The 24,601-nt window shown below is 38.2% G+C and overlaps 2 protein-coding genes and 1 long non-coding RNA gene across 3 annotated transcripts in view; 2 read left to right on the plus strand and 1 right to left on the minus strand.

The window, feature by feature from the left end:
* The window catches only part of tmem47 (transmembrane protein 47), a 9,926-nt gene extending 1,041 nt beyond the window's left edge, over positions 1 to 8,885 (plus strand). The window contains exons 2-3 of the mRNA XM_028443781.1: positions 6,539 to 6,679; positions 7,946 to 8,885. Coding sequence (XP_028299582.1) covers positions 6,539 to 6,679; positions 7,946 to 8,124 — 320 coding nt within the window. The 3' untranslated portion in view covers positions 8,125 to 8,885. The remainder of the gene's footprint in view (positions 1 to 6,538; positions 6,680 to 7,945) is intronic.
* LOC114461584 (uncharacterized) overlaps positions 1 to 12,903 on the plus strand; it is a 21,997-nt gene extending 9,094 nt beyond the window's left edge. The window contains exon 3 of the long non-coding RNA XR_003673856.1: positions 12,790 to 12,903. This is a non-coding gene — a long non-coding RNA (uncharacterized LOC114461584). The remainder of the gene's footprint in view (positions 1 to 12,789) is intronic.
* On the minus strand, positions 10,377 to 24,014 carry tab3 (TGF-beta activated kinase 1 (MAP3K7) binding protein 3). Its single transcript, XM_028443779.1, has 6 exons — positions 23,874 to 24,014; positions 21,635 to 21,800; positions 16,932 to 18,180; positions 15,030 to 15,190; positions 13,235 to 13,328; positions 10,377 to 11,166 (listed from the first exon to the last, which is right to left on the minus strand). The coding sequence occupies exons 2-6, from the start codon at positions 21,734 to 21,736 to the stop codon at positions 11,033 to 11,035; spliced, it is 1,740 nt and encodes a 579-aa protein (XP_028299580.1). The 5' UTR covers positions 21,737 to 21,800; positions 23,874 to 24,014; the 3' UTR covers positions 10,377 to 11,032.
* Between the last annotated feature and the right edge of the window lie 587 nt (positions 24,015 to 24,601).

Consider the following 24,601-nt stretch of genomic DNA (forward strand, 5'->3'; position numbering starts at 1 on the left):
TCATTTGGCCTTTTGTTGAGCACAAAATGAGCCTTTGTGTGAGTTTCTTCACTGGCCAAGGAGCACAGAGCTCCCCAGAGATCCAGATGCCTACAGATTAGTAACCAAGGATACAAGTGAAGCTCTGCACATATGCTGATTGTTTTTTTTGTTTTTGTTTTTGTTTTTTTTTTTATTAAAGGAAACTTCCACAAGGAATTCATATTTCACATTCACACTACAGCCCCTTCATTCAGCGATAAAATAGGAAGCTATGGAAAGAATGTGACTTCTCCATTTATTTACTATAGGACATCAATGATTCATTCAGTGGGTATTGATGCAAGAAGGGGATGTCCTGTAAAAACACAAAGCCACGAAGTGACTCTTTAAAAACTACTTATTCAGGAAAGACTTTTTAATTGTTATAGTTCAGTTCTATTTGGTCCAGGTCTTCCCCTCACACTCCATAGTAGACTCTTACTGTATGTGTGTTACTTTGCGCTGGTGTTAAAGAGATAAAAGCAGGCCTGAGAATGTAATCAGACCTTTTGTTATTGTTAGGAAGTGGAAGTGAAGCTGCTCGACATAACAGTCACGTTAGCAAACAATCCGAGTTAAAATGTCATAAATAATGACGTCTCTTTGGTCTTCCTAGAAATGTTGTATAAAGTTGGCGTCACATTCCTCTGATACTGTAAAGTGTAGCCATTGTTTGTTTCAAACATGGATTCCCAAAGGTCTGTGAATTGTGTTTGCTTGATTAGGAAAAATTAAAAAGGACAAAGTCAGCCTCTAAAGTAAAATACTTTGTTGTTAGGCTAAAGCAGGGAGGGGCGTCAAACTCGTTTCAGTTCAAGAGCCAAATACGGACCAGTTCCATCACAAGTGGGCTGCATGTTTTTGGCGGGAAAACAATCAATTTCAACATTAACGTGTCCAAGTTTGCATTTCCAGTTATGGAAGGCATCAACAATATCGAAGCAGTAAGTGACAGATATTTAAATGTCCTTTGATTTTAGATTTTTTTTGACCATTTTTTTATTTAATTTGGGGAGATTTTGTGGAATAATTTAAGAATTTTTTTTTTTTTTTTTTTTTTAGTTGTTTCAACAACAATTTACAACAGAAAAATTGGTAATTTACACAATATTAATATTTTCTCTCTCATTTTCACTTTCTTCTGTGGACCGAATCTGATGCTCTGAAGGACCCAATTTGGCCCGCAGGCCTTGACTTTGACACATGTGGGTTAAAGTATTGATTCCCTATTATAGAGGCCTCTCACTCTTGTAGATTTATTGGCGTCTCTTATTGTGTAGCAACATTTTTGGATAAAATGTTATTTGTTATAACCTTCCTATGATTATTAATCTAATGTTTATGAGAACAAACTAATGTGTTTATTGAAAACGAGCTGCACAGCCCTGTTATTTTACCTCTTTCACACAGTAATAATATACTCTATACAGTAGTTCTCTCCCATCAGTGTCTGTAAAGTTATTCCTTCTTCTTTCTGAGTGACAGTCATTCTTTCTCGTCTGACCCACTGTTTTCTTTCTGTCTGAGAGGACTGGCTGTGGGTCCCAGTGGCCACCGCTGCTCTCCTGACAGCGCAGGCAGACATAGTGCACTTTGGTGCCATATAAAGACATGCCGTGTCTACGTGCGCTCCCAGCAGCATACCACTGTAAATGCACACAGTAAACCTCCCATTTCCTGAGGCACGTGCTTGGCTGTGGGCTTATTGATTTGAATCCCAGTAATCACTTTCTGCTCACAGCCCCTCCCCATATTTCATCGGTGTCATGCTCTGAGCAATGAAATAAATCCTGTTAGTTTTGAAACACCAGCTGGCCATAGATGTTTAGAGCTTATTCTGTAATGCCTGCATGCAAAACTCTGACAAAAATAATAAAGTGGTGTGGATATGATGAAGTTCTGCCTGTTCTCACACTGGTGTGTTTAGAGCAGGGGTTCTCAACCTTTGGGCCGGGACCCCATTTGGGATTGCGTGACACTGAGAGAATGCCAGACAAAAATATTTTTGAAAAAAGTAGACACATTTTTTGTTTATTTTCACCAAACTTGCCATATTTTCACTTATTTTCCATATTTTGGCTCCTTTTAATGCATTTTTGCTACATTACTCCCATTTCTGCCACTTTTCCATCAAATTTAAATGCTTTCTCTGGACATTTTTTTTTCCAGTTTCAAGGCATTTTTCAGCACTAACAAACCCTTTCCACCACTTATCACATATTTTGAGTGACCCAATATTGTCACTTTTAACTAGAGATGTCCCTGGTTGTTTTTCACTTCCGATACGATACCGATATTGCGGCCTTGAGTACTGGCCGAGACCTATATCGATCTGATGCAATATCAGCACAAATTATACATACTTTATGACTTATTTTGTAGTGTGGAATGTTAGAAAAGGTTGATCAAGTGATGTTACTCACACAGAGATCAATAGTCAGCAACAGTAGGTATGAGAAAAAACTGACCCATTTATTATTAACCAGTTGGTTACATACATTTAACCTTCAACATAATATCTGCAGTATTTTACAGTTGAATGAATATAATATATATCTGAGATTTTAGATGCTGGCCGATAAAATCTGATATTCGTTTTCTGGCTGATATTGGACCGATATCCGATATCATTATCGGATCGGTACACCCCTACTTCTAACCTCCTTTCACCCAATTTCATGCTTATTTTTGCCAATTTAACCACATTCACCATTTGTCATGCCCATTATTTACCAGTTTAAACTAATTGTTCCTACTTTTTTCTGCCACTTTTAAGCCAATATTGACACTTTGAACCCTTTTTTTTTTACCACTTTTTCTGTCCGTTATTGGCAACTTTTAACCATTTCACCACCATTTTTGTTCACTTTTAACCCATTTTATTTACAATTCAAACAAAAAATTTACACCTTTAAGATGACTATATACTATGGCCCAAATAATAATAAACTTCCTGGATTACAGTGGATATTATTCAGATCAATAAATAAATGTGGTTATCACAGATTGTATAAAACAATGGACCATCATTTTGCTAACTTTATGGGTGATCCCCAAAAAGTTCTCCCTTTTATTCCCCCTGTCTCCATGTGACTTTTCTTCAATGTTCATGTCTGTGTTCAACAATCTTCAAGTACAGTGGGGGTCCCCAGTCTCTGGAACCTTTCATTTGGGGGTCGCAGGCTGATAAGGTTGAGAACCACATGGTTTATAGTATGTAGAGACCCATAGTGTGTGTTTCCTCTGTCACACAATGAGCTGCAGTGTGTCTGAGGTCAAGTATAAAAGCTACTGACTGGGAATGTGGACGAGTATTGCAAAGGCTGTGTGTGTTGATGTCAGTGAAGTGTGAGACGAGGGGACGAATGTGGAGCCTGAGTGTGAGTGCAACACAACTTTGCACTGGTGGCGAAGTTTATTAATATTTCACTGTGATCGATCTTGCTTTCTGAGGGGAGATCCTTTTTTCTAACACTCCTCCATCTTTCTGCCCTCATATGTTTTCCAGAGTGATATAAAGTAACTGGCGGCACTTCTGTGACACAGATCCTCCACTATTGTCCCAGAATAAGATGCTGAATTAAAGCCTTCGAGGTTTTTTTTTTTTTTTTTGATTAGCACTTAAACAGTGTCTGATGTTCACACAGGGAACCATAATCAAAGCTGTGATTTGATCTTGTGTACTGTATCTCTCCTTCCATCTGGCACCATGCAGGGCTCAGATTAATAGTTTGGCACTTTCTGCTCATCAAACCCTTAAAGCGCTTCTTTCCTGGCTGTGCGTCCCACACCCCTTCCAGAATCAGCATCCTGCTGTTTGACGATAAAGCCCTCACATCCACACACTGGCTGAGCTGGAGACACCAGGAGAAGATATCTGAGCAGCGATAGGCTTTGACAACTGCAGGTCAAGTGACTAAGGGTAGTTTTGCTGCAAGGCAGTAGCAGGGAATGTCAAGTAGTGCGTCTTTAAGGGGGCCCCGCGGTGCACAAGCTGCTGGTTTAGGAGTTGGAGGGCTTTGCTTTCCAACATCCTGTGGTGACAAGGCCCATTTTTAAACACTGAATCATGAACCATATTTGGTCAGAAGTACTGAATGTTTATTTACATTTGAGCTGCTTGGCCTATGGACCGAAGAGTTGGTCCAACGAGAGTGAGAACTATAATTTGAGCAGCTTATGGTTGGTCACTCTCCCACTCTGATTTAATGATTTTCTGCCATTGTGAGGACATTTTTCTGGAATAACAGACTGTAATTTGTGAAAAAGAAAAGAAAAGAAAAGCAACCAGAAATAGACAAATAGGGATGTAAGAAAAAAAAAAATCAGAGAAATTTAATTTGACAGTTTGATAAACTTACCACTTGTTTTTGATATTGGTACTTGAATGACAGTAAGTTACCATTTACTTATTCTCGCAACGTATATCATACCGTTTAGTACTGGGATATATATCGTATTGTGACATGCAAATCATGAATCGTATCGTATCGTCAGATTCATGCCAATGCACAGTACACCCCTACTGACAAATAAGAAGATATGGACATAAATGAGCTGCGACGGACTGGCGCCCTGTCCAGGGTGTACCCCCGCCCAGCGCCCAATGAGAGCCGGAAATTGGCACCAGCAGACCCCCGCAACCCTGAAAAACGTGAATTAGCGGGTTTGAAGATGGATGGATGGATATAAATGAGTTTTATTCACCATTATCTAAAGTTGATATCCAGAGTTTCTGAGAAATCTATATTCATGTCTGATTCTTTTGAAATGCGAAAAAATACCTAACTAGTCTTTTACTATGGTCTACTGCCGGTGGTCATTCATATACATTAATGTATAGAAGTCCCTCCTTCGTCCTATAGACCCCTATACAAATGGAAACGATCGCAGACTGTGCCCAGCCAATACGCTTTGACTTCCTGTTTTTGAGACTGTCAATCAAAGTGAATGCAGAACTGTGCACAGAAACAAGGCCACGCGTCACAACAGCAGCAAACAGGTAAATATGATTTTGGTTCTTACCTGACCCATAGACCTATATCAATGCGACCTGATGCGACCTTGTTATGTTCCGCGATGCGTGTGCAGAAAAGTAGTGGCGTGGCTTCTGGTGGATTGGTAGAGGCAGGGAAAGGAAGTGGAGCTGTTGAGGGCGGGACATCCTCTCAGAAACTCCAGATATCAGCTTGAAGGCACTGTTGTAGGGCTGCTCGATTATAGAAAAAATAATAATCACGATTATTTTAGTCATAATTGAAATCACGATTATTCAAACGATTTGTCAACCAAAAAATTATTTATTTTTTGTACAAAAAAACATAAAATATATTCTTTAAACATAAATAAAATCCTTCAAACATTAAAATCAAGTCTGTTCACGTTTGCTCAAAACACTTCTGGCACTTCTGGCACGTGATGTGTCTTTGCTCTCGTCTAGATCTTCATCATCGAATCCAAAGTTTTCTCATATAAGAGAATTTGACTTGCCACGCTTGTAACAAGCGTTTTGTTTCAGGACCAATAGCAACAACTTTCCTCGTGTTGACCTGCAGGCTAACTTTGGCTTTGAGAGGGGCGGGGCGGAGGGGAGGAGCTTGCAATAAACAACTCAAAGTTAGTATTAATAACCTGTGTGCCAAGCTTTATTATTTGTAGATGTCCGGAATAGTGGGTTTGTTTTATTTAGCGAATAAAACATATATAAAAATATATATATATATAATTTATTTATTTTTTAAATTGTTTTTTCTCGTTGGGTGTAATAATCGAAATTGTAATTGTCATCGAACACTGTTGTTGGTTAAACATTGTCATTCATTTTAGTTTATGAATTATTTCCTCTTGTACAATAAAAAGTGATGACATGACTGTATACAATCAGACTTGATGTTTTTACCACAGTAACACAATTAAAGACCACATACATCATCTCGCACATCGATCATGGATCCCATGATCAATTAAAAGCTTTGCTCTAAAGAAGTTACATTAAAGCAGTGCTTCACTTTACACATCTGATCAACTATTATTAATAATATACCACTCACAATGAATAAAACCCTTTTCCCCTCCAGCTGAGTGTTTTTGGACTAAATCTGAATGAAATGCTGAGAATTCTGCTGAGCTGGCCTGATGGATGCTGATTACCTGAGTCACCACCTCACAGAGCTGGGAGTCTTTCTGCTGCATAAGGATCTATTATTGATCCCAGTCTGAAATGTGTGCATACCAGAGCCCGTGTGTGCGCTTTTGTCAGCTCCACAGTCATTGGCTTAGGGATCGCTCACTGCATGGTTCACATTCTTCATTTTTCCAGTGGCCACGGACCCCCAGCGACTTACAGGAAAACACTGGGAACCATCACAGTCTAAAACACAGATTGTCCATACACTCCAGTGTGAGATTAAGCAATGCAGAGTTACCGTTACTGACTTTAGTCTGTGTTCTGTTTTCACCACCTGTGTCACTCTTTATCACACTGTGATTTCATGGCCGTCCGTTGTGTGTGTGTCAGACTGGCAGATCGCCACCCTGGCCCTGCTGTTAGGAGGAGCCGCCCTGACCCTGTTCTCCTTCCTTGTGGCTCTGATCTCCCTCTGCCTCAGCTCCAGGAGCTGCTGCTACAAGCCTGTGGCTGTCATGCTCTTTTCTGCGGGTACGTAAAGAAGTTTCCATTACTCAAAGAGTGAAGAATGAAAACAAATAATTATTAATGGAGAAAGCCGTTTCAAACATGAAAGTCTTATTATTTGTAAATGATCCACTGATCAATAAATCAGTAAATCTCTTTTTAATGCTGCTTTGGTGAGAATGTGTCAGTGATGAGCTATTCATGCAGAATGGCAGCCAGTCATAACATTATATCACTAACTCATGTGTTCTAATGAATCTTGTCTTTATAATAATAATAATAATAATAATAATAATAATAATAATAATGCATGCATTGGATTTTATATAGCGCCTATCAGACATTCCAAGCGCTTTACATTGCATTATTCATTCACTCCACACACAGTGGTCAGCTATTATCAGGTTAATTGATCATTCATTACAGTTGTGACATCGTTGTAATTGTAATTAGAAAAATAATTAAGTTTGTAATTGTAATTGGCATGGAAATTCAATACAATTTAAACGCAAACTTGGGGAACCATGTATGTTACAGTCTTGCACATACGTACATAGTTAATTATTAAAATGTGTTTTCTATCAACTTTACCTGTCAATTCTCATGAGGATCATTTTACCATTAAATAGTATAATAATCCAGGGGTATACTGACAGAAAAAAGGCTCGAACGCCCCCACACCAAAATATTAATACCAATATTTTCATAGATTATGAGGCCTAACAAGGTAACAAAGAGATGAAAAACAAATGAGATGGTAGATTAGATTGTTTAGTGTATTTTAGAGATGGAATACAACTGACCCTTTATCATGAGAGATGCTAACAGAAAGCTAACACAATAGGAAGGTTACGTTTTATGAGTTTATTTATTAAATGCTCAGTAATTGTGATGAATTGAATTTGAACTTTAGTAATTGAGAATTTAATTGTAATTTACTTTCAAGGGAAAAATAATTGTAAATTTAATTGTAATGGGGGAAAAATACCAGTCACCGTAATCATAATTGATTTGTAATTGAACATGAATATTTGTAGATGTAATTATAATTGATTGTAATGGAACATGGATTATTGAAGATGTAATTATAATTGATTGTAATGGAACATGAATAATTGAAGACGTAATTATAATTGATTTGTAACTGAACATGGATAATTGAAGATGTAATTATAATTGAAAAAAGGAATTGACCCCAACCCGAGCTACTACTGCTATGACCACTTTGTCTGCTGTATTTTTGAAATGTTATCACTAATGCATTTTATTTTCCTCTTTTTTTCTGCACAGTTGTCCTTCAAGTGTGTAGTTTGGTCCTGTTCCCGATCAAGTTCATAGAAACCGTCAACCTAAGGGTGTACCACGAGTTTAACTGGGGCTATGGCCTGGCCTGGGGGTCAACCATCTTCTCATTTGGAGGCGCAGTCCTCTACTGTCTCAACCCCAAGAACTATGAAGATTATTACTAAACAAAATATCAGATGAGAGGAAAAACTCTGGACTTTTGTTTCAAATACTGTACACTTAGCAATAGAAATAAACTCAGTTGGCTGCACAGAGGGTAGCTACTGCCTAGAAATAGTAGATTAGTGTGCTTGTTGATAGCTTTAGAACTGATTGTCCCAAAGACTTCACTGGAATGAAGCCGTGAGAACTGGTAAGCAATCTGGCAGCACACCAGGAGTAGTAGCACCCCAGTGGATGTCGGACTTGGGCAGCAAATGTGGAAGTAACAGATGGGTTCACTGACCTCATACTGGACAAATGGATGGTCACAACAGAAACGAAGAAGATTTGTTTGTATGGGAGAGGAAGATGTGTCATTGAAGTGACATCCAGAGGACGTCAACAGAAGAAAAATAATCCATATCAAAGAAAAGCAACATGTCACATTTCCTTTTTCCCTCAGTACAGAATTATATACAAAGATAAAAAGTAGCACCGCAGCTTCTTTTTTCCCCCTGGTGAAGGTTATTTTACGAGTTCAGTGACCCTGAAACTACTCAGAAGCTGCCTCCACACATTCCTGACAACTTCCAACTTGTGATATTACACAGAAAAGATAAATATGTACCTAGCACAAACAACAAGCAAAATAATGTCCATATTTAATCCTCATACGTTTGCTGCTGATGTACTTTAGTATGCAGTGTGTGCGCCTAACGTGGATTCATTTCAAGCAGCTTTGTAGGAAAAAAAAAGATGGCAAATGACCAAGACTGGAGTGTCTACATGATCACACACATGCACGTGATTGCAGATCTCTCCATGTGATGCCTCATCAAAACTGTGTTTAGAAAAATCTCCATTTACAAAACTACTGTATTTCACTAAGGTAGAACACTGGTCCCAGAAAGCTGCTGGGCTGTAGCTTCTTCATTACTGGGCTTTGTTAGAGTCTGATATGTAAGAATACCTGAATGAAAAAAGTTTTAATTAAACCCAAAATATAACTGGTCAATAATGTAATAAAAGGATAACACTATCTGACGTTTTATGCATAAAGTTGACATTATACTGTCATTAGCATAAATAATTTGTCATTAAGGCTGTCATTAATTGTCATTTGCCAAATTATGACACCTTTGGAGCTATGTTGGCATTTTTGGGGTTATGTGGAGGGATCTAGTGGTATTAGGTAGGTTTATGGTTAGGGTAACGAACACCACCTAATGACAGCCTTCATGACACCTTATTCATGCTAATGACAGGTGTCATGTCATAATAATGACCCTGTAATGTCAGCCTTATGTATAAAACTTTAAGTAAAGCATTACCACAAAATGTAAACCCAAAATGTAATAACTGATCAATAATGTAACAAAAGTGCTGAGCTCAAAATGTAATAAAACCCCACATATAATAACTGGTCAATAATGTTGAACCGTAAACATAACTTTTTGCCCAAAATGTACAAGTTGATATATTTTGTTTATTACATTATAGGACAGCAACTTTGTTTTTTTACCCCAATACTGTAATGTTTTTAATACATCATACAGCGAGTCATTGATTTATGGATTAAAAGGCATATTGATTCAATGTACAGTGTAGTATCATATGTATTTGTTAAATAATGTAAAAAAATAATTCCACTACTAGGGGAAAAATATTTTGCCTGCCCCATAATGTAATTATGACAAAATAACGTTACATTACTGACCAGTTATTACATTACAGGTTTTATTACTCTTAAAAAACAAAAAAAAAAAAAACAATGTGTATTTTTACATATCGGGCTCTAACAGGCCTCTCTCTGTCTCTAATGGCTCCAACATATGGGCTATTTCTCACATTCTGATGTATTGAAGCCGGGTAACAAGTGGGAAACTTGCTTTCAAAATGTGGCACATCTTCACTTTTATGCTCAGTTGGATACAAAAATAATAACCTAATAATAACTTCCAGGAACAAATTGAGTCTACATGAATTACGTGACGGTCAAGCATTTCAAACTTCCGTTGTCGCAACTCTCTCTCTCTCTCTAAACGGCCCTGGTTGCAACCAACAGGAGCACAAGAGTGCAATGCTATGTGCATATGTTACAGCCATGTGGTAGATGGCCTTAACGTGTCATACAGTACATGGTAGCAAAACTATGTGTGTGTGTGCATGAAAATACAGTTATTACAGCTGCTGATCAAAATAAAGACATACGGATAAGTATCTTTCTTGATTGATTTGAGGCGAGTAGAATTAAATATTCAATCTGTACATCAAGTCACATAGAATCAGCTTCTTTATTAGGTACAGCAAGTTGAGGTGTTTGTACAGGATATTAACATCTCATGGTACAAGGTGGCTTCATATGCATAGAAGTATGCAGAATATACTCGTATGCATGTGTCTTTTTCATCACTTCAGTGAGGGGTGCTCTAATACAGAGCCATATACAGTGTACACTCTACATTTCGCATTTGTTAGAACTTTATTTACCACTTCATCCACCCACTGTCAAAGAGGAAGTTAAAGGTCCTGAATGTAAGTAGAAGTGTCTACAGTTTGAGTTCAGGAATGGACACAGTCGTGTAAACAGCGCAGTCACTCATTCTGCATGGAATGTTCACTCGCCATATCATAGCTGCTCCTGACCTTCATGTTGACTTTTCTAAAAATCGTCCTACTCACCGCCAGGACAGAGGTCAACTTACCTGGGATCAGAATTCATCATCCACCCATGGGGAGAAGAAAAAAAAAAGGTCAAAGTGCACAGGAGATCAGGGCCAGGACAAGTGAGAGCAGACGGGGACAGTGGCTCTTTCTCAGCAGGTAGGAGGCGGGGCTTATATAGTGATCGATAAGACTAGACGACCTCTGCACTGCACAGACTGTAGTGGGCTGAGGTTTAACTGGGCGTTACAGCACGGCGAGTGCGCTTCAGGTGTATCGTGGCATCTCGCACTCTTCACAGCGGTTGAGTGCAGGGTGGTTGAGGAAGGTGCAATTTTCACAGTTCCACTGAGCGCCCTCAAAGTCTTCGTCTCTCTGAGGCCTGGAGCTTTGATCCCCATCTGAGAGATAAAGGAAGTTTATGTGGCTAGAGTTTATTTTAGATCACAGAACAGCTAGTAAAAAGTAAAGAGCAAACATCAAAATCACCCCCTGGTGGCTTAGGATGATAAATGTGCTGACTAATCGACATTAAATGTGTCCTACATGAGATGTATTTATTTTGCACATGCTGTTTTAGACCTTTAATTTTGATAGTGTAATAATTTTAGCAATAAAATCTGTTTGTAGAGTTCCACTTGATGAAACGTGTCATGACCTGAGTGTGTGTGGGTTGTTTAGAGTTTTTATAGCTTATTGGGTTTCAGTGTGAAAATCTGTTTTCAGGTCTAATTTCCTAGGTTTTATTTTGTGTTGTTCATTTTAATACTGTTACTTGTATTATGTACCTTCCTCTTCACATTACCAACCAAACAACAGCTGAGTTTCTCGGTAATATTCAAGATTTATTTAGCCCCAGTTTAAATATTGTGGAAATAAGTTATTAGTCTTTATATTTAAATTCCAATAAGGAAACATTGATAGATATAAGGCTTCTCTAACTGGCAGGTTTTCTCAGTAGGTTTCTATGTGATTATACATTTTTAAACTCTGATTTTTTTTTTAACTAATATATACTCTAATTTTTTTCCTTCTAATTTTTAATTCTTTAAAAACAACATTCTAGCTGCCACTACTGGACCAGGTTGGATGTTGTCATATAATTAGTTTTTTCTTTGGGGTCAAACTTTTCTGTAAAGGAAGGAAAACATAAATCAGAGAAAGGGGATTTAATATGTTTGCTCTTGTCAGTGAGAGGAAGTAAGTTGGAGCCTCAGCCTGGTGGCTGACTCAAGTTGTGGTCACACAGCGTCCGCAAACTACAACAAATACATATCCGAGTTCCTGCAGGGTCAACCAATGACAGCACAGATCTCCATTTGTTGTAGTTTCTGCTGCACACAGAAATATGTCAACATTTTTCGAACAAATTCCAATTGATAACGATAGGATATGTTTTTCATGCCCACATGTGAAGGTAAAACAGTAACAAAATGTAATATTTATTTGTGTCCAAAGCACTTTTTCAGATAAATGCACTTAACTAAGGTTCATCTTACATTTCTAATCTACGTCTGGTGTAGTATCTGCATTTATTGCCTGAGGAGGGGTAGTGTCAACAGCCAGGGGCACAACCAGCACTTATTTTAAGTAAAGCAATACATCTTCTTCTTTGTCAAAAAGGTCTTCAACTCCAACAACTACCTTTCAGGTACATAGATTACCAACGACATGGCGTTACCATAATAAATCACATTTAATCACACCGTACATAATGTACTGTCGTGCAAAAAAAGTAGCGTTTCATTCATTTCTTCTAAAGAAAATACACTACAGAGCTTTAGTGAATGCAACTTTAAAGGGTACCTGTAGCAAAAATGTACAGGTATAACAAAAAATGTTTAATGTGTTACTAATAAACTAAATATGTGCACCTTTTTATAAAAAATAAAAAAAAAAACACATGAAAAGGACTTTTTAGAACGATTTTATACCTTTTGTTTTTCTTGAACTACGTCTATTCAACTTTATTTATATAGCGCAAATGACAACAAAGTCATCTCAAAGCTCTTAACAAAATATAGAGTCCATAGTAAGAAAGAAAGAACCCAATAAGATCCACATGAACAAGCATTTAGCGACAGTGGGAAGAAAAAACTCCCCCTTTTTATAGGATGAAATCTCCAACAGAACCAGGTCTAATGTGGTCTGGGGTAATATAAAAACATTGAAAGATGCATTCATCAATCATATCAACAGTAAGACTAAATATCTTCCTGTCACACTGTGTCCAAACAGTGCAGACGGTACAAGTCAAACTCCGCTCGTTCCTGCGTGTGTTTTCAGAAACCTGCTGTACGCGTACGCACTGAGAACGCGCCTCGTCAGTCATTTTGGGACAAACTCTGTGTGCTTCAGGGCTTGGAACTTTCAAGATCAATACTTTCAAATAACTCAGACACACCTCAAAGGAGAATGTGCATTTATGTGCAGGTCAGTCTGTGTTGTATGAGTGTGTGTGGTTTTTACCTCTGGACTGCAGTACATCCGTCTCCTTCAGTGTACAGTCAATATCAATCTGAAGCTGTCTGTTAAGACTCCTGAGCCGGGTCATTTCTTCAGGCTGCAGCCAAAGCAAAGCAAACATTCCACTTAAATCAGATAGAAGTGCAAAGCAAACGGCAAAGAATCACCTTTCCCTTAGTAATAGATTAGATTTATCTCAAATATGACCTTACAGAATTAACTGTGCAGCTGTCATTTTCAATCTGAGTTTCCTGTGGACTTTTACATGCAAGTATGTCTGTTATAGTGTTGCTCACATAACATCCATCATGTCCTGATTCTCCTGAAGAGCTGTTTTACTTCCACAAGAGCAATAACAACAATAACTTATCCAGACTGCAGGTATTCAAAGCATTTTGGAAGCATGAGCATCAACTGTTTACAAAGCCAACATGCTCGTCCAACAGGAAGGGACATTTTATTCTGAAGTCTTTGTCGTAAACACCTCTTAGCTAGCAGTAAAAAAAAATGTCTAAAGATTGTAACATTTATAAAACGACAAAACTATTCATTAACACTGTTTTTTTTTTTACCTTTCATACCTGCAATTTTGTGGAACACAAAAGTTAAAATTTTTATAGGGTTTTCTCTCAAATTTGTTTGCAAAGTACCTGATTAGTATGCCATTATTACATGTTTATCAAAAATTGGAATATATAGGTTAAATTTACATTAAAATCTGCTGGAAGGTCAAGAGTTTTTAGGAATTTCTCTAATAATTTTAGATTTTAAACTACTTTTTTCTCACGCTTTGAACCCTGTGGCTTTAACAATGATGCAGCAAAATAGTGGATTTTTCCCGGTTTTAAAAGCTTAATGCCGCCACAAAAATGAGCTCCATCACATTAGACCAGGTGGAACAATGAAATTGTGACATTAAGTCATTGTTGCTCGCACTGAATCATTCTGATCACTCATTTTGTCATGATGCACACTGTCTCATCATAGCAATGACGCAGAGAAATGTTGTCTCAGAGAGAGAGAGAGAGAGAGAGAGATAGAGAGAGGATAAACAGCATAAAGAAGTTTTAAATCACCGCGTTAGGTTTGTTCAGGATTGATCGGTGTTCTGGACTCTGAAGCTGATGGAGACGCTTCTGTAAGGAGGACGGACAGACAGAGTGGATACAGGCTGTTCAAATCTCCGCGCCGTCTACAGTAAAAGTCAGCCAGTTTGTAAAAGTAGCAAAACAGCATTAAGTTGCCAAATCACCACGTTGGATTTGTCCAGAAGCGATGGCATCCGTATCCTGACTCAGAGTCTGACTCGCTGTGATCGCTCCACGGTAGTTCACGGTCAGAAGAGCGAATGAAGCGATGTATCAGTCTGGTTCCAGTAAAAAGTCACCATAAAAAGCTGTAAATGGACTGATACGTAGACGTGGGGCAGTGAGGAGGAGACTTCATGTAGTGAACAGTTAAACACGAACATTTTACTGCAACCTAACATGAGTACAGCAGCTCAACTACCTGCCCGTTCTGATTGGCCAAGTTGTCCGTAGGGCACCCTCATCAGCCAATAGGGTGCGGCCTATGCTAGGCTGCGGCATTTGTGTGGATTTTTCTTAGAAAATTGCTAAAATATTGTAATGCGGCTAAAAAAAAAACAGTGCGCTTTATAGTCTGAAAATTGCAGTACACAAAATGCACAGTCCCAAATAGACAAAGCAGTCATCAGTTACTCATGAAAGCTTATATCTTGTCATTTAAGAATATAAACACATGCTTGAGTGAGTCCTAACAGAATTTCAACTCTTACTTTGGGTATTAAACTTGTCGAGTTTACTCGTCGAAAGCGTCTTTGAAGAGCGTCATACTCCATGTTGTTAACGTCGGCCTTCAGCTGCTCTAATTTTTTTTTCTCCAGCTGCAGCTCCTTCTTAAGGCGCTCCATCCGTGCCCGCTGGTGGAGCAGCAGAGCTGGGAAGAAAACAAAGCAGATACAATATATTTTTAGATTTCAATATAGGTCAGAAACAACTGCCACTTTAGTTAATAATTATTCCTCTGAGCCACATGAAAACATGAGCTGTACCAACTATATTAACAGCAATAAGGTATCATTCCACCAAAGAAGTAACCAACCAACCTCTAGCTCAGTTGGTTGGTTACATTTTTCCACGTTCATTAAATCACGACCCACTTTTTCAAAAAAAAAAAAATTAACCAACCATATTTATTATTTAAAAAATAGCTGTTGAAATCACAGATATATAATTTCTTTTTAAAACATAAATCTAAAAATAAACATAAGTTTCTTTCAAAATAAAAAAAAACAAGTCGAACATGAGAGAGAAAGTATTTATTTTTGACCAGCTGTCCACGAACCACCCAATCCTGACCCACCAGTTGAGCATAACTGCTCTGGCAAACTTATTCCTGTCCTAACCCAAAAACCTTTTTTATTTTCTATTCCCTTTATTTGATATTGACATCACAATTACATTAGTTAGCCAGATCTATTGTTTTGAGTGTGTTAGCTCAGGTGCTCATTTACAACACCTGTCCACAGGAGGCTTTTAAAAAGCTTAAAACAGGGTTCGAGACTGCGACCAAATTAGTCGCATATGCGACTATTTTTTCAGTGAGCGCGAGTTAATATTTCATGTGGTCGCATCTGTACGAGTGAAAATCCAAAAGGAGGAAACTTCCTCGTCCTGTTGAGTCTTCCTTCTGTGAATCAGGGTCCGACATGGACACTACACGCGCTGCCATGTCCCCAAACACACAGCTGCTGCGTCACCAACACTGGGGAGAAACATGGTCCGTACTTCGTGCTGCATTCACAGACACTGGGACAAACACACTTGGGACAGGCGTCCGGGCATGTGGAACAACAGAGCGCATTGGGGACACGACGAACGGACGTGAGGCGGGCGATCAGGGATGGTGGAGATTGGGGTAGAGAGAGATGAGCTCACCGGGCAGATTTTTTGGCTCCTGGAGGACTTTAATCCAGGCGAGATGAGGTTAAATGGTTCCTTGTACAGTAAAGGTTACAGACCCCTCATCAGGGGAAGTGGGTTAGGAGACCCCACTATAAGAGCTGGACCCTCTGAATTTATATCCATGGGGTGAAGCAATGCAGATGCTAAGTTGGTTATGCTACTGTTAAGTTAATTCAAGTACAGCCTTTCTACAAAATAAAAAAAAAACATGCAACCTGTTGTTATGGTTTGCTGTTATTTAAAACATTTTTGTTATGTCTTTTAAAATGACAAGCCACTACTTGAAAACTTCATATTGACACAAACATTAAAACATTTTGCAAATATCATATCTCAAGTCACTGTCAATCTTTACCTCAACTACGGTACGCCAGTTAAGTCAACTATTCATCAGCATGCATGGCTTGAAAAAAAAAAAAAAAAAAAAAAAAAAAAAAAAAAAAAAAAAAGAGTGCGACAAAATTCTGTGCTGGTGCAACCAACTGAGAAAGTTTAGCGCACCAGTGCGACCACTGGAAAAGTTAGTGTAGAGCCCTGTAAAAGTAACAGAAATAATAAGAAAGTACTTTTATAACTAAAGGTTAGATTTAGTTTACAAAATCAACCAATTATCCTGAAAATAATCTAATGTTATCCTAAATAAAATAAAAAACAAAAAATCATCATCACAATTAAGCAGCATAAATGTCAGAGCTACAGTCATATGTGCTTACCTTGTGTGTAAGCATAGTCATCAGAGCCTGAGCTTAAACGCCGGGGCATTTGTTGAAACTGACTGGCGACACTCCCCGGTAGAGCAGAGATGGGCAGGATGGGTGGGGGAGCAGCATTGTGCTCACCTTGGTCCACGATGTTGAGAAGTGACTCTGCTTCTGCAACGGGGGGTGAGCTCTGTGGTCTTTGGGCCTGGCCCCCTGGAGACACTTTGATTTTTACCGTGTAGGCCGACTGGCCCGACTGAGGGGAGGAGGAAGGCAGAGGTCTGGCAGGACTCTGATGCTGCAGGTACATTCCATGGTGGAATGCAGCCGCTCCTGCAGGAGTGTTCATTGTCACACCCCTCGATGGCGAGCTGGGCATGGGGCTGGTGGCTAGGTAAAGAGCTCCCTGGGGGTGGGGGTTATGAACAGGGGAGTTGCTGCGAGGCCGAGGCCCCTCAAGGGTGATTTCTATCTGGTTCTTTAAGTTGTTTTTTGTATGATAAGGACTGTAAACTGCCGGCTGTTGCTGGTGATGGTAGGGCATGCTGGGAAGGGTGGGGGGGCTAATGGGATGGAAGACATACTGCTGGTGCTGGGCTTGTTGGGACTGCTGAGACTGGACTTGATGCTGGGGTGAGCTGTAAGGTGAGCCATACGTTGGAGTGCTGTAGGGAGACTGCTGATGTGGATGCTGATATACAGGTGTCCCTGGAGAGGTCCAGGGTGCGGGCTGGGGGCTCTGGGATGGGGAAGGTCGGATGTACAATGTTGTGTTGGAACTGTTACCATAGTGACCAGGGGGGATTTGGAGAGCATGTGGGACATTTGGTATACTTTGGGAAAGAGTCACTGTTAATTGGTTCATCTGGGAGCGTTGCACAGGGGAGTATGTGGGAGACATGCCCTGGATGGTGGGTGGGGGAGTGGGAGTGCTGGCCGAGCGGTTCTGTTCGTTCATAAAGAAAGGATTGTATCCTGGCGAAGGGGCCATGTTGGCAGGGGCCGACAGAGGCTCGGGGTAGCTGGGCCGCTGTGGTTCGATGTGACTGTCACTGGTGCTGTGCACAAGAGAGCGTCCGGCCCCTGGCACCCCTCCATTGGTTGTGCCCGCCTCTGAGCCCGGGTAGCCCCCCAAGCTAATGTGTAGCAAGTGGTTACGGCTCAGACGCCCCTCCTCCGGACTGTGACGAAAGTCTCCATACAGGTATCTGTTACTCTCCTGAGCCAACAGGTGGCAGCAGAGATCCAGGTTGTTGTTGTTCTGTGGAAGAAAATATGTCAGCCTTTAAATTCCATCCATCTGTTTAAACCCTCACTACTACAACCTAGGGCTGCACAACTCATCACAATCACGATTTTGGTTGCCACGATTAAATTAACCTGATCATCGGAAATATTTACATTTAAAATGTGGTCTCTGCTGCATATCAAATCAGGCACTTTCTCAACCATTAATCAGCGGCAGCTTTGAGGCTTTTGATGGAGTGATGAGATCTGTGAGCAGTAATTGTTTCCAATGAATTCCATTTTGTGAAAGCAGTCTGTAATAGTGTATTTTTTTGGTATACTTTTTATTTAAAGCTTAATTTTTCACTGTAAACTGTTCATATGTTGTTGTTTTTTTAAGTAGTGCAAAAGAGTCAGATTTTTTTCCTAACATGATAAATAATTGTGATTATAATCGTGATTACAATATCAATAAAAATAATCGTGATTATCATTTTGGGCATAATCGTGCCGCTCTAGGAATAATACCTTAGTCTGGCACAAAAAATCTAAAGATGAACACAAACCAGGTACAATCCTAAGTACGTTTTTTGCTTCAGCACAATAAATGTGTTAATATAATGTAAATATGTTCAGATTTAACACAACATACAATCCTTAGTTATTAAACAATAACTTTGCCCTGATTTTTAATAACAACTCATTTCAACTTGATTGAATGACATTAAAAGAAAGCAATAACAATAGATCCTGCAAGTTACAGTAAGACTTAGGACAGAGTAAGACTGAGGCGTCCACCACCACCCATATATATTTCATATGTTTGAATATCAGAAACTTTATATTCACGGAGGAGGCCAAACTGTATGGATTTTGACTTTATACAAGTCAAACTTTTACTGTACTAAAAAGACCAAAAGCATTATTCAAAATTAATTTGTGAAACTAAAGCAACTAGTGCCCACTCATTGTTTAATGCTATCAATAGATGGTCCTGACATGGACAGTCTGGGCTAAAAAAGCATTTTGCAAACCTTTCCACGATAGGTTCAAGGCTTATCTTTGGGCAAGATCTGGCTCTGAAATTTTTGTAAACTTTTTACCAAATGCCACAGACAGGGAAACACTAAAGAATATTTCTGTTCCTGTTCACCTAACGCACCTTCTGCAGAAACTGCTCTCTCTTCCTTCTTCCCTCAATGCTGGGCCACAATGAACACCCAAATATTACTAAGACAACGGATGCTTTTATAGATGTAACTGTTTTCAAAGTCAGGCTTAATGATTAATCAAATATTACACTAAATCACAAACTGAAATAACACAAATCAGGTTTGGGAAAAAACAAGCTTGAACAGAATGAAAGTGAAAGTATGAAAGTCCTATTTGGGTCTTATAACCCACTGAGTGACCTCCTCCTTTTGATTTTAGAATTCCATTACTGAAAACAGGAAGTGGGAAAAATGAAAAGCTATGCCAACTTTTAAAAGATAATCATTTCAAAGAAAGACAACACTTCTGGGAATTGAGAATGTTTTGAATTCTTGCGTGACCGCTATTAAAAATAAAAAGGTTTTGTGAACATGTGATACAGACAGTCTCTGAAAAGCATGATTTATTCACTCGGGTGTAGAGTTCTATTTAAATTGAAAATATGAGATGTGATGCCCAGGGAGTGTCACAATAACATACGTTTTGGTCATGCTACAATTTTTTGGGAATTTGGTTAAAATCGAACTGAAAATCATTTTAATTCTACAAACAACTTTAAACTGGGACAAACTACTATTTGGCTCGTTATATTCTATTGACGCAGATAAAGAGACGAAATGTCTGTTTGATATGCTGAGTTTAGCAGCACAAAAACCAGTCACAAAAAGACGGTTCAATTCTTTATCCCCGAACTTGGTATATACAATTTTTAGCCCTATTCGCACGGGATCAGTTTTACCTAGGGACCACATGCGATTTGTAATAATTGTGGAGAATGTCTGTGATGTTAATACTGTGCGAATCGGCCATGTCAGTAATTTGCAAAGTAAAAATTCCCCTCCAAATTCCCTACTATATTTTGCTGAACTCCGAGGTCCTGTGATAATACTAATCCAATACGAATAGGCCTCTCTGTGATTTGGACAGAAATGGGCGGGATCTGATACGTGATTACGCCTTGTTTTGCTTCCAGTGTCAAGGTCCGAGTTCACCTCATACTGAGATTGATTATGAGCATATATGCGCGCATGCAACCCTAACCCTAACCTAATCAAATAAACTAATAAAACACGTGTCCGTTCAGTTTGAAAACAAAAATAAACAAAACTGAATTATTGTTTTTTTTTTAGCAAATTCATTTTCCGGGCGTGCACATGCGCGTATATGCACATAATCGATCTCAGTATGAGATAAACTCAGACCGTGACACCGGGACGCATGTTTATTTACTTTTGGCAAAAAAAATGGAGGCTGCATTGGAGTGTTTAGAAAAGTTTTTGGGTCTCAGGCCAGAAAAACCTTGTAGGCTCGTATTGTATGGCAACAAAAAGAGAAGGCTGAAGAGAAGGAGCAGAAGCAAATGGAAGATCACGTCCTGCTTTGTAAGGTACGGGAAGAATTTTTCTTTTTTTTTCTGTTTGTAGCCTTCTATTTAATACAGCTAACTAGCGCTAGCAGTAACACAGCACCGAGCTGTGGTCAAAAGTCTGCAAAGTTGTTTTAACATCAACTCACACACTGTTTCACATTTTCAGATGTCCGTAAATTCCCGCAAAATCTCAAGTCTCGGTTTTCCCGTGCGAATGGTGCTTTTGTTATGGAACAAATTACATTTCATAAAAGACTCCAAATAGACAAGTTTGACAAAATCTGTGAAAATTTGAAAACTTATATCTTGCCCTGGAGGCCTGAGTATGTATGATCATCTGTACTACATGTTTAAGTAACAAAATCATAATTGTATTACGTACACCTCTTGTTTTTTTGTTTTGTTTGCTTTTTGTTTCTTCTGCATGGAAAATTTTGGGAGAAAAAAAAAAAAAAAAAAAAAAAATGAGATGTTTAAAAAGTACAGGCATGACTGAACGTATCCAATTAAAATATTTATAGGGAGATTGTAAAGTTACAGCTAAAATAAAAATCCTAAAGAAATCCCAATCATAGAATTGCCAGAGACATCATGATCGATGGAGACCAAAACAAACTTATGGAAAAAAAACTAAAATAAAAACTTTTGACCAATGTATGAGACTTTAAAGATTGGAATTTAAAAAAAGAATGTCTGTTGTGTGGAGGTGCTAAGCATCGTTCTCATCGGGACACCCCTATTGATAAGCCCCTAAGATGAAGAGAGTATAAATGACTTGAATGTCTAGTTGCCTTTACAAACTTAACCAGATTTACCATGACTTGGAAGTCCTAGAATCCTCTGAGAAATTGGATTAACTGTACCACTGAACAGATGCACCAGTCTGAATAAATACACGAGTGTGTACCTGCAGAAGGTACTGTGACACCACCCTCTCTGGGATCTCTGGGAACCTCTGCTTGAGATCCTGTAGAATGTGGAAGTCGAGCTGAGAGCCTCCCTGAGCCATGCTGAGCCAACACAGACGAGCCCCAATGATGCAAACACCCAAATGATGGATCTGGTCTCATTCCCTGAAAAATGTAAAAATGTGAGGAAAAACTGAAAACAAACCTCATCATGGCAAAGAAAAACACCCAGTGGCATGTGGTACGCACCTTATTTTACAGCAGTTATATGATGATTCATAGAAAATTATATTACACCCACTGAATTTGGCAAATCACCAAAACTTCTTGTGCACTAGCCTTTAAGACTATCCAATCTTAGATGAGATTAAACCAGATTTGCAACTTACTTTCCCCTTAGTATTGTAACTCCTGATAGCAGATGCGGAACAGAAGCTATCTGAACGTCTACATTATGATATGTTCGATACACCCAGTGGCATGTGGTACGCACCTTATTTTATAGCAGTTATATGATGATTCATAGAAAATTATATTACACCCATTGAATTTGGCAAATCACCAAAACTTCTTGTGCACTAGCCTTTAAGACTATCCAATCTTAGATGAGATTAAACCAGATTGGCAACTTACTTTCCCCTTAGCATTGTAACGCCTGATAGCAGATGCAGAACAGAAGCTATCTGAACGTCTACATTATATGTTCGATATTCCCATAAAAAAAAAAATGCTGAACAAGTTTGGAAGACCATTACTCCATTTTAAGCTTTCTATCATGTCCCTATAGTGAGAGAGAAATCATGCTGATCAGTCAAAATGAAACCAAGCAAAGCATTTTTTTTTAATTAATTGTTAATAGCATCAAACTGAGCATTAATGAATCAAATATCACTTTAATGTTGCATTAGTCACATATACCTTCAATAATTTGCAAAAGTATAATTAATGCAATAAAATTGTATGAGCAGTTAAAAAGTTATTTGCTTGTATTGAAGTTTTATCTTGAGAAATTGAAAAACAATTAATGTTAGTTTGATGTTTTATTCTAATGCTTTTAAACATTGTTGGTAGTATTGCTACTTTCCCCCCGTCATTCATAAACCTGTATTTGGATGTCAGAATTTAGATTAGGGCTGAATGAATAATTGCATTTGTGATATTATCACGATATCATAAAATGCAATTTTCTAATTGCAAAGGCTGCAATTTTATTTATATATATATATATATATATATATATATATATATATATATATATATATATATATATATATATAGTATGTGTGTGTGTGTGTGTGTGTTTAAGAAGTGCAGTCCACAAGTTTCACAAAACATGAAGTCAGTTAGATATCTTGAAGAGGTAAAAAAAACAGATTTGCTTTATTTTTGTAATCTGTGCTTTAAAATGTACATTTTACATATATTTAAAGTTTAAATAAATCTGAAATAGTTTATTATGAAACTGATTGATTTATTCCTTGTGTTCACTGAAAAATACATGACAAGAGACCCTTGAAAAAATAATTGCATATCAAATGGCAATATTGAGGGGGGAAAAAAATCGCAATTAGATTATTTTTCAAAATCGTTCAGCCCCAATTCAGATCATAATAAAAAAAAAAGTATTGTATTTGATATATATATATATATATATATATATATATATATATAGTGTTTATAGCAATACAGGTGAATAATGTGCAGAGGATTTAAAACCAGTGTAAAATCAATCCAGAAGACTTCAATGTAGATAACATAAAAAAGTTTACAGTAAATTTGAAACAAAGTAGTGTTGGTATGAGTCTACATAAGGTGTGTAATGCATCAAGGTAAAAAAAAAAAAAAAAGACCGCATACAGGTGGAATTCAAAGCATTGTCACTTGCACTGTCAGTCTGTTTGTTTGTTTTAAGTCACACTGTTGCATCAAACTACGACGACATGCCAGCGCGAGCCAACATGCTAGCTACAGTTAGCTCGGCTTCCCAGCTAAACAACCGCACCTGTGCGAGCCGGAAATTACGCCGTCACTCCCGCTTTCAGTGACAGAAAACAAACAAGCCTCTAAACACAAACAATAAAAGCTCCATTATCCAGCTGCTTGCCTGCTAACCTTAGCTGGAGGCTGCTGCTGCTGCCTGGTCAGCTGTCACAAACCTGGCTGTTGATGGATTAGCGTGCTAACTATGCTAAAGGAAACCAGCGACAGTCCACCTCAAACGTCTCATTACCTACTCACCTTATTTTCCAGATCACAGCATAGTTGCCAAAAGGCTGCAGTGGTCGCCAACGCCTTTGTTGTGATTCAATAAGTAGTTTGGCAGTCCGGCGTCAGGCCGCCGCCGCTAGACTGCATCAGGACAGCGATAGTATCGCGATAAAAATCAGAGGCTCGCGGAGTAGAAAACTACTCGTGCGTCCGCATTGCGCATGCGCGATAGTTTGGGGCTTCTTGGTGAACTCTGCCAACTTAAACTTAAATAATGCGTTCAATAATCATTAATTATCAATTGAATTGGACCATTAATTGTCCTATAGTGACAATTAATTAAGATTATCATACTAGTTGTTTTCTAGTTTGTTTGTTTTTTTACAATATCACACACAAAAAATACTTATTACCTTTTATTACTATTTTCATAATATACATTCAGTATATATTCTGCGCAGATTATATATATATATATATATATATATATATATATATATATATATATATATATATATATATATATATATATATATATATATATACAGTTTATACATTCACATCATACATACATACACACATAAATACATACACATGAATGACATGTTTTATGCTATTTCATATTTACGACAAAAATGTCATCAATTAAATTTATAGTGGCAACATATATATTAATAAAAAACATTTTATTATGTTTAAGTATTAATATATTTTATACCATGATATACATATATTATATATTATTGCTGTCCTCGGTG

Source organism: Gouania willdenowi, chromosome 4 (assembly GCF_900634775.1).
Source record: "Gouania willdenowi chromosome 4, fGouWil2.1, whole genome shotgun sequence".
NCBI classification, from domain to species: Eukaryota; Metazoa; Chordata; class Actinopteri; order Blenniiformes; family Gobiesocidae; genus Gouania; species Gouania willdenowi.